Raw genomic sequence first — 10,863 nt, forward strand, 5'->3', positions numbered from 1 at the left:
GGGACATCAACAGACCCCTAACTTACTACCCTGAGACAAGGCCGAGTATAGCCACTAGAGGGATATCTTCAACCTACAACTTACCATCCTGAGACAAGGCTGAGAAAAGCCCACAAAGATCTCCCCCACGGCACAACCCAAGGGAGGGGGCACCAACCCAGATAGGAAATTCACGTCAGTGACTCAACCCACCCAAATGACACACCCTTCCTAGGGACGTCATGAAAGAGCCCCAGTAAGCCAGTGACTCAGCCCCTGTAATAGGGTTAGAGGCAGAGAATCCCAGTGGAAAGAGGGGAACCGGCCAGGCAGAGACAGCAAGGGCGGTTCGTTGCTCCAGAGCCTTTCCGTTCACCTTCACACTCCTGGGTCAGACTACACTCAATCATATGACCCACTGAAGAGAAGAGTCTTTCCCAAGGTTGCTGTTGGTGCATATCCCATTGTAGTTATTGGGGTCAAATCTGTCTGCACTTTCTCTCTCTCTGTCCCCCTCTCTCTCTCTGCCTTCCTCTCACTCTCTCTCTCTGCCTTCCTCTCACTCTCTCCCCCTCTCTCTCTGCCTTCCTCTCACTCTCTCCCCCTCTTTCTCTGCCTTCCTCTCACTCTCTCCTCTGCCTTCCTCTCACTCTCTCCCCCTCTCTCTCTCTTCCCCCTCTCTCTCTCTTCCCCCTCTCTCTCTGCCCCCCACCCCGCACATCTGTAGATTCTCCAAGGACATTCCTCCGGCCAGCCCAGAGATAATTGTTGCTTTACGAGACTCAGCGTTGTTCGGGTTTACAGTAAAGTAACAAAACATACAGGTTATGTAGGAAGTTTACATACACGTAGGTTGGAGTCATTAAAACTCGTTTTTCAACCACTCCTCAAATGTCTTGTTAACGAACTATAGTTTTGACAAGTCGTTTAGGACATATACAGTGGGGCAAAAAATGATTTAGTCAGCCACCAATTGTGCAAGTTCTCCCACTTAGAAAGATGAGAGAGGCCTGTAATTTTCATCATAGGTACACTTCAACTATGACAGACAAAATGATAGAGAAAAAATCCAGAAAATCACATTGTAGGATTTTTAATGAATTTATTTGCACATTATGGTGGACAATAAGTAATAAGTAAAATAACACACCCCTGCCCTACGGAGCCAGTCTGGAGAGAGAGACTCTCCTATATCTTCACCACACACCCCTTCCCTACTGAGCCAGTCTGGAGAGAGACTGGTCTATATCTTCACCACACACCCCTACCCTGCTGAGCCAGTCTGGAGAGAGAGACTCTCCTATATCTTCACCACACACCCCTGCCCTGCTGAGCCAGTCTGGAGAGAGAGACTCTCCTATATCTTCACCACATACCCCTGCCCTGCTGAGCCAGTCTGGAGAGAGAGACTCTCCTATATCTTCACCACATACCCCTGCCCTGCTGAGCCAGTCTGGAGAGAGAGACTCTCCTATATCTTCACCACACACCCCTGCCCTGCTGAGCCAGTCTGGAGAGAGAGACTCTCCTATATCTCCTGTGTCAACATTTTTTATTATACTCAAGACACATTATCTTCACATATTTTAGATGTTTTTCGCAACTCAGTAATCAGCTTGGCATATTGCCACGCTGCCCTAACAGGCAGAGGCCAACGAGCTTGTGATTTGAAACAATCCACAGCTATTTATTTTAAAAAGTAAGTGATCCTCGATTCCTGAATGACAAATGATGGCGTGTGTGTTCATCACTTATCAGCAGTAGCGTAAATGGCCTGGTAGGTGATGTGTCTGTGTTGATGATCCTCCAGTGTGACCTGGTTAAACCCAGAGGCTCTCAGAGCTGCCATGTAGGCCTCGGGTTGCCAGTTCCGTCCAGGGAACTCCCTCCTGGACGCAAAGCTGACCACTCTGTTCAGTCTCAGAGTGGTCACCATCACACCTCCTATAGTAGAATGATACAGTAGAGACATTGAGTGGTCACCATCACACCAACCCCCCACACCAACAGTTCCCACATCAACCCCCCACACCAACAGTTCCCACATCAACCCCCCACACCAACAGTTCCCACATCAACCCCCCACACCAACAGTTCCCAACCCCCACATCAACCCCCCCATCATCAACCCCCACATCAACAGTTCCCACATCAACCCCCACATCAACAGTTCCCACATCAACCCCCACAACAACCCCCCACAACAACCCCCCACAACAATCAACCCCCACAACATCAGTTCCCACAATCAACCCCCCCCACAATCAAACCCCCACAACAACCCCCCCCACAACAACCCCCACAACATCAGTCAACCCCCCCACACCAACCCCCACAACAACCCCCACAACATCAGTTCCCACATCAACCCAACCCCCACAACAACCCCCACAACATCAACCCCCACAACAACCCCCCCAACAACAACCCCCACAACATCAGTTCCCACATCAACCCCCACACCAACCCCCCACAACAACACCCCCCAACAACCCCCCACCATCTCCCCATCAACCCCTCACCTGGTTTCATGACTCTGTGTATCTCTGCACCTGCAGCTCCCTTCCTCAGGTCTGGCCAGTAGTAGTAACAATTACAGTGGAAAACCTTGTCCACCATATTGTCTGCTAGAGGCATGGCTGCCACATCACACAGATACAGAGACACCTTCCCATTGGACACCAACTCCTTCAGAAGATCACCTGCCATCTAGATGGGTGAGGAGAGGGGGAGAGGGCAGAGGGGGGGAGGAGAGGGGAGAAGAGAGGGGAGGAGGAGAGGGGAGAAGGAGAGATTATGTGAAGAGAGGGTAGGGGGAGAGGTGGGGAGAAGGGAGAGGAGGAGGGGGAGAGAGGAGGAGGGGGGGGAGAAGGGAGAGGGGAGGGAGAGAGGAGGAGGGGGAGAAGGGAGAGGAGAGTAGGGGGAGAGAGGAGGAGAAGGGAGAGAGGAGGAGGGGGAGAAGGGAGAGGGAGAGAGGGGGAGGGGGAGAAGGGAGAGGAGAGGGAGAGAAGGGAGAGGAGAGGAGGAGGGGGAGAAGGGAGAGGAGAGGAGGGGAGAGAGGAGGAGGGGGGAGAAGGGAGAGGAGAGGAGGGGGAGAGAGGAGGAGGGGGGAGAAGGGAGAGGAGAGGAAGGGGAGAGAGGATGTGAGAAAAGCAGTGTTGTAGTTGAGTCACTAAATTACCACCCCTCTACTCATTTACTCTCTCTCTCACCTTGTGCATGTATTGTGAGTAGTCCACTCCTATGAGTCTCCCAGTAGGTTCTGTCAGCAGTGTGGCTGCAGCCTTCAGGCCCAGTCCTGGCCCGTGGCCCAGCTCTAACACTGTATCTCCAGGCTGGATCCCAGACAGAGACACCGCACTCTCCTCTAACATCTTGTTGTGATTCTTCAGGAACTTAGTGATCAGCCAACCATACACTGACCGGGTGGGATGACCCAACTGCTGCCCCAGCTTCTCTAATAAGATCATCTAGAGGAGGGAGAGTGGGAGAGAGAGTGGGAGAGGAGAGAGCGTGGGAGGGGAGAGAGAGTGGGAGAGGAGAGAGAGTGGGAGAGAGAGTGGGAGAGGAGAGAGAGTGGGAGAGGAGAGAGAGTGGGAGAGGAGAGAGAGTGGGAGAGGAGAGAGCGTGGGAGGGGAGAGAGAGTGGGAGAGGAGAGAGAGTGGGAGAGAGTGAGATAGGAAAGAGCGTGGGAGGAGAGAGAGTGGGAGAGGAGAGAGAGTGGGAGAGGAGAGAGAGTGGGAGAGGAGAGAGAGTGGGAGAGGAGAGAGAGTGGGAGAGGAGAGAGAGTGGGAGAGGAGGAGAGGAGAGTGGGAGAGGAGGAGAGGAGAGTGGGAGAGGGGAGAAGAGAGAGAGTGGGAGAGAAGAGAGTGGGAGAGGAGAGAGAGTGGGAGAGGAGAGAGAGTGGGAGAGGAGGAGAGGAGAGTGGGAGAGGAGGAGAGGGAGAGTGGGAGAGGGAGAAAGAGAGAGGGAGAGAGAGAGAGTGGGAGAGGAGAGAGAGTGGGAGAGGAGGAGAGGAGAGAGTGGGAGAGGAGAGAGAGAGAGAGGGGGAGAGGAGAGAGAGAGTGGGAGAGGAGGAGAGGAGAGTGGGAGAGAGGGGGAGAGGAGAGAGAGTGGGAGAGGAAAGAGAGTGGGAGAGGAGAGAGAGTGGGAGAGGAGGAGAGGAGAGTGGGAGAGGAGAGAGAGGGACAGGGAATTTCACAGTTCATTTGTGGAAATCAGACAATTTAAATAAATACATTAGGAGGGCAGGGCAGGGAGGGAAGGGCAGGGAGGGCAGGCCTGGGAGGGAAGGGCAGGGAGGGCAGGCCTGGGAGGGAAGGGCAGGGAGGGCAGGCCTGGGAGAGCAGGGCAGGGAGGGCAGGCCTGGGAGGGAAGGGCAGGGAGGGCAGGCCTTGGAGGGAAGGGCAGGGAGGGCAGGCCTGGGGCAGGGCAGGAGGGCAGGCCTGGGAGGCAGGGCAGGGAGGGCAGGCCTTGGAGGGAAGGGCAGGGAGGGCAGGCCTTGGAGAGAAGGGCAGGGAGAGCAGGGCAGGGAGGGCAGGGAGGGCAGGCCTGGGAGGGCAGACCTGGGAGAGAAGGGCAGGCCTGGGAGGGAACTCGGGAAAATACGAGGTCAAATCATGACGTCAGTGATCTTCAGGTCAGGAAGTCAGAGCTCTAGAAAGATGGCGGAGTTGGTGGATCTTTCATATACTGTAGTTTCCCCCTCAGATCCCAGTTGTTTTGAACGTGGGAAATTACCAGTGAGTCCGGGTTGCCATGTCCACTATTTTCCCGCCGAATTAAGCTACTTTGAAAAACAATTTTGCAGGCGGAAATGCATTAGTCACAGGTTGAAATTGCACTGCGGCCACCATAGCATTTAAAAATATATATATATTTCACTTGAGCTGCTGCTGGCTATCAGGCTGAGGTGCTGAGGTGTGGTAAGTGGAGGAGCGTGTGTTGAGAGAACTGGTTTAGAGAGAATTGCAGAGTCAGCAGAGTCAAGGTGGAACAGTTTACCGGTTGTAGGTAGGGCTAATTAGATGGTCATTATGGAGACGCCTGTTTACCATGACTGACTTTAGGCACACTACAGAGCTTTACATACGTTTCACGTCAAGTGATACTAAACCGTATCAAGCCAAGGGTTTTACACCTGCTCAAATCTTGCTCGTCAAGCGAGGCGCGAGTGGAAATAGAAGTTATCAAAGTCCCTCAACATGGGGCACAGTGAGGTGTCCTTCCTGCCGAGCACTGATGTCCTGCAGTAAGTTAGAGGGATGGGGAAAACTCCCGTCCCCAGGGGTCTGATTGGTGTCACTCTTTCCCTCCATCCCTGGCAAACACAGCTGATTAAACTTAATGCATTCTAAACTGAAGATCAGGATCAGGTGATTATTGGAGTCAGGTGTGTTAGTTGGGGCAAAACCTACGAGGACTGGAGATAATCAGGCTAATCAGGCTAATCAGGCTAATCAGGCTAATCAGGGTGACAGCTGAAGCATATTCATTACTTTTCTAGTCCAATGAAAATGGAATGATTCTTAACACTCCTCAGTCTCAACTTCGTCATTCAAGTTTTAAAATTCTCGCCGAAGTTTTCAGCTACAAGAATAAACTGGCTGAGTGACATGGACAGGTGACACTGGCAAGGTTAACTTAGCAGCTAGCTAACGTCAGTACTAATTTAGAATTGTTTGACGAACTTGGCTAGCTAATGTCAGATATGTTCGACTAGCTGAAGTCATTGCACACAGTACTTGGGATTATTGGAAGTAGTTAGCCAGGCGATTTTTTTTATACAAGCTACGTTTGTTATCTGGTGATATAAACTAATTTCAGCAAAAATCTGAAATATCAAGCCAATTTTTGTACGAACCTAAAGCTAACATTAGTTAGGCTGGACAATAGAACGAGTCCAAATTCACCCAAGGTTGAAAAATGGCAAAAGAGCGTTGGCTAAGCTGGAACCGCGAGCACAAATGAATGGAATCAAACGTTCGCTGTTTTGATTGGAGTGATGCTTACATGCTGACCACACCGCTCGCGTGGAGAACGCCAGCATTATAAATGTACACATACATGTTATTCAATCATTGGACCCACACTGCTCGCGAGCGTCTGAGTAGCCAGGCGCTAAAATAGAAGTCAGTTCTATTTGTGATGTTGAACGCGGTGCAAGTCCTGCCTCTCCTATCTCCTCATTGGTTTATAGGAGCAGACACCCACGTGCCATCTCCAGACCTGCCAACCCTGTCCCAATATTTTAGAGTACTAGATGCGCATGGCAAATTGGGGTTACCCCCTCCTCCCCCATGCTCGAGCTGTTTTTGAGTTCTACCATTGCGATCAGATTTGTGACCAAATCAAGTCTATTAAAGGTTGGAATACAGCATTCCATTTACACAGATGGTCACAAACAAATGTAATTAGAAAGAACACACAAAGGGCCTTTATTCTTGGAGTTTTATTTTATTAAAACATATCAGGCTCTATTAATTTAGGTTTTTAACTGGGATCTCGTACCCGCGGACACATATCAGGCGAATTAATTTAGGTTTTTAACTGGGATCTCGTACCCGCGGACACATATCAGGCTCTATTAATTTAGGTTTTTAACTGGGATCTCGTACCTGCGGGCATTTACATAGAATTGCGTAGTCCTGCATGTTGGCAGGTCTGCATCTCATTGGTTATACCCACGTGGGTGACTATTGCCCAATACCTGCAGCAAAAGCCTCTACCCCGTCCTCTGGTTGGGCAGAGTACTTTAGGATTCTAGTTACCTTGGTGTAACAAGGGCCTTGCCGTGCGGCCCTACCCTTCTTTTTATTCGTAATGGCCCTTCGTGTGAGTTGGGTTTGTTCCTTCGTTCACGTTGTCACTCCCTTATTTTCCGGTCTAGTATGAGGCCTTGGATAGATATACTCCTATTTAAATATTCTGAGTGTTATGGATTCCTCCTATAATTCCTTACCTTCAAGTTTATTTTACCTATGTATATATCAATACCTAATAACTTCTTCTTTTGGTTATTATGCTCGTCAGCTAGTAGTCACTTGGAAACTAGTATTGTTATATATTTTGACTCTCTTAAAAATATATTATTGTCCACACAATGAAATATTCTTTAGTGCAATGACTTTAACCTATAACCAGGGTCACTTTCTGTTCAGTGAGAGTGTCAGAGGCGTTTGCTCTCCAGATCGTTAATCTGGCCTAGTTGTCAAAGTTTCAAGCTTTTATTAAATCACTCTGTTTTTTGTCTTATACACAACATTACAATTCAATGGTTCTACAGTTTCCTAATACATCAATAATGCTCAATCAATCCTTAATGCTTTAAGCTATGCCAGATAATAATGCAAAACTTTAAATGCGTGAACACTTCTAACAATATTGACTAAATAGCAAAAATAGTTCAATTACCATTAAATGCTCGGCCCCTTGGTCACTTTCCTGTAATCGGTATTCTCACAGCTATGACGCTAGATTCCGAATTCCAATATTTTTATACACTTCCAACTCTGTGTATAGACTCAATATATTGTAACTGGTACTTGGCTGTTTTTCCTTTAATTGCTAATCACCTCTGGTTCCTGGTGTCTAAAATGCGAACGCCCGCTTTGCCTGTGTGATCAAGAGGTGGTTAGACCCCTGTTTTTCGGAGACTCAGTCGGGTTCACAAAATTCAACCAGTTTCTTCAGATAGTGACCCAATAAGTACTTAACCAAAATGATCCAGTTCTCAAAATATTGTTATAGTCTAACAAAAAGCGTATAGTACAATAGTAAATTGACCTGTGATGATCCTCCATATGAAGTCTGTCTCATATGTTAACGAGGATCATACTGTCTTATGATCTCTGTTCTCTTTATATATCTTTTTAAAGGGGAAGTTCCCACTGGGGCTGTAGACCTACGTAACCTTGGGCCTGTGTGTTAAACGGAAGCTTCCTATTATTACCATTCAAGGTCATGCACTACTGACTGAGGATTGGTTGTCTGATTCTACTCAATGATACCAGCTTGTTGTTTCTACCACTGGAGGTGACGTAGGGGTTATGTCAAGCGTCAGCTGGGAGAAGTCTATGCTGGGTATCTCCTCTGCTTCCCCCTGCTGTCCAGTTTCTGCAGGTGTGGTCCGTGGTTCCAGGACGTCCCCCTGCTGTCCAGTTTCTGCAGGTGTGGTCCATGGTTCCAGGACGTCCCCCTGTTGTCCAGTTTCTGCAGGTGTGGTCCATGGTTCCAGGACGTCCCCCTGTTGTCCAGTTTCTGCAGGTGTGGTCCATGGTTCCATGAGGTCCCCCTGCTGTCCAGTTTCTGCAGGTGTGGTCCATGGTTCCATGAGGTCCCCTTGTTGTCCAGTTTCTGCAGGTGTGGTCCATGGTTCCAGGACGTCCCCCTGCTGTCCAGTTTCTGCAGGTGTGGTCCATGGTTCCAGGACGTCCCCCTGTTGTCCAGTTTCTGCAGGTGTGGTCCATGGTTCCATGAGGTCCCCCTGTTGTCCAGTTTCTGCAGGTGTGGTCCATGGTTCCATGAGGTCCCCCTGTTGTCCAGTTTCTGCAGGTGTGGTCCATGGTTCCAGGACGTCCCCCTGTTGTCCAGTTTCTGCAGGTGTGGTCCATGGTTCCATGAGGTCCCCCTGTTGTCCAGTTTCTGCAGGTGTGGTCCATGGTTCCAGGATGTCCCGTGGAGGCCCTGTGTTGTTGTTGTTGCTTGATTCACCTTATGATGAAAGAGATGCCAATCGATAAAGTCCAAAGAAGAAAAAGCCTGGAAGGAGGAGAGATGACTCGAAACGATTCGGTTGACCGTTTTGATGTGTGGATTAATTGTGGGAGTAGAGGACCTTGTGAGTTTCAGGTAAAATAAACAACCCAATGTTTATATCCCAGCTCAAATTAGCTAGCAACAGCAAGCTAAATTGCCATAAATGTTTAATGCTTTTCGACATGTCCCCAAATGAATAGAATTGGTTCAGAGTTTTGATATTTCAACCTGCGTGTCCTGATGGCCTTTGGTGTGGGGACACGGTGTTACAATTCCATTTAGCCTAAAATGGCACCAAAAATGTATCACTTTTTATTTTACCACTACAATCTGTTCTTAGGACGAAACTAAAAAAATAACTATCCTGTCTGCATAACGAGTAAGTAGAAAAAAAAGAAAAGGTAACTTCTGACTATTTCTGGTCTCGTTTGACGACAACGGAATACACTGCAGCATAATTAGAAAGAGGAGATTCTCATGATTAAAATGGTGTAAAATTTTTAAATCAATATACATATTGAGAAATAGACAAGACACTTCTATTTCCCCCAATAGGAAACAATGGGACCACCTCAGTCATGTGTTGTTTACATTTCAACTATAAACAACGTCTCGTTGACAACAATAGAAAGGCCGTAGAACAATGGGAATAGAATGGTCAGAAGGAGAGTTTTTATATTTATTTATTTAATATTTATTCCATCTTTATTTAACCAGGTAGGCCAGATGAGAATAAGTTCAACTGTGACCTGGCTTAAGAAAAGCAAAGCAGTTTGACACATACAACAACATAGAGTTACACATGGAGTAAACAACAACATAGAGTTACACATGGAGTAAACAACAACATAGAGTTACACATGGAGTAAACAACAACACAGAGTTACACATGGAGTAAACAACAACACAGAGTTACACATGGAGTAAACAACAACACAGAGTTACACATGGAGTAAACAACAACACAGAGTTACACATGGAGTAAACAACAACACAGAGTTACACATGGAGTAAACAACAACACAGAACACATGGAGTAAACAACAACAGAGTTACACATGGAGTAAACAACAACACAGAGTTACACATGGAGTAAACAACAACACAGAGTTACACATGGAGTAAACAACAACACAGAGTTACACATGGAGTAAACAACAACACAGAGTTACACATGGAGTAAACAACATGGAATAAACACAGAGTTACATGGACACAACACAGAGAGAATAAACAACAACACAGAGTTACACATGGAATAAACAACAACACAGAGTTACACATGGAGTAAACAACAACACAGAGTTACACATGGAATAAACAACAACACAGAGTTACACATGGAGTAAACAACAACACAGAGTTACACATGGAGTAAACAACAACACAGAGTTACACATGTAAACAACAACACAGAGTAAAACAAAAACACAGAGTTACACATGGAATAAACAACAACACAGAGTTACACATGGAGTAAACAACAACACAGAGTTACACATGGAGTAAACAACAACACAGAGTTACACATGGAATAAACAACAACACAGAGTTACACATGGAGTAAACAACAACACAGAGTTACACATGGAATAAACAACAACACAGAGTTACACATGGAATAAACAACAACACAGAGTTACACATGGAGTAAACAACAACACAGAGTTACACATGGAGTAAACAACAACACAGAGTTACAGAGTTACATGGAGTAAACAACAACACAGAGTTACACATGGTAAACAACAACACAGAGTTACACATGGAGTAAACAACAACACAGAGTTACACATGGAATAAACAACAACACAGAGTTACACATGGAATAAACAACAACACAGAGTTACACATGGAATAAACAACAACACAGAGTTACACATGGTAAACAACAACACAGAGTTACACATGGAATAAACAACAACACAGAGTTACACATGGAGTAAACAACAACACAGAGTTACACATGGAATAAACAACAACACAGAGTTACACATGGAGTAAACAACAACACAGAAACAACAACACAGAGTTACACATGGAGTAAACAACAACACAGAGTTACACATGGAATAAACAACAACACAGAGTTACACATGGAGTAAACAACAACACAGAGTTACACAT

General features: G+C 47.0%; 1 protein-coding gene across 1 annotated transcript; it reads right to left on the reverse strand.

Moving 5' to 3' along the window:
• Positions 1 to 1,129: 1,129 nt before the first annotated feature.
• zgc:194242 (uncharacterized protein LOC100005854 homolog) lies at positions 1,130 to 3,449 on the reverse strand. The gene is made up of 3 exons (XM_065013230.1): positions 3,192 to 3,449; positions 2,502 to 2,688; positions 1,130 to 1,923 (listed from the first exon to the last, which is right to left on the reverse strand). Exons 1-3 carry the CDS (start codon positions 3,447 to 3,449, stop codon positions 1,727 to 1,729), a joined length of 642 nt encoding a protein of 213 aa, XP_064869302.1. The 3' UTR covers positions 1,130 to 1,726.
• Positions 3,450 to 10,863: the final 7,414 nt, after the last annotated feature.

The sequence above is a fragment of the Oncorhynchus nerka genome, linkage group LG9b, assembly GCF_034236695.1.
Source record: "Oncorhynchus nerka isolate Pitt River linkage group LG9b, Oner_Uvic_2.0, whole genome shotgun sequence".
NCBI lineage: Eukaryota > Metazoa > Chordata > Actinopteri > Salmoniformes > Salmonidae > Oncorhynchus > Oncorhynchus nerka.

What these genes read in the sequence shown, in the direction of transcription:
- zgc:194242 (XM_065013230.1), bottom strand. Translation starts at nt 3,449, where the DNA reads ATGATCTTATTAGAGAAGCTGGGGCAGCAGTTGGGTCATCCCACCCGG. An exon ending in ACTCACAATACATGCACAAG is followed by an intron (nt 2,689 to 3,191) that starts GTGAGAGAGAGA and finishes TCACCCATCTAG; the next exon opens with ATGGCAGGTGATCTTCTGAA. An exon ending in ACACAGAGTCATGAAACCAG is followed by an intron (nt 1,924 to 2,501) that starts GTGAGGGGTTGA and finishes ATTCTACTATAG; the next exon opens with GAGGTGTGATGGTGACCACT.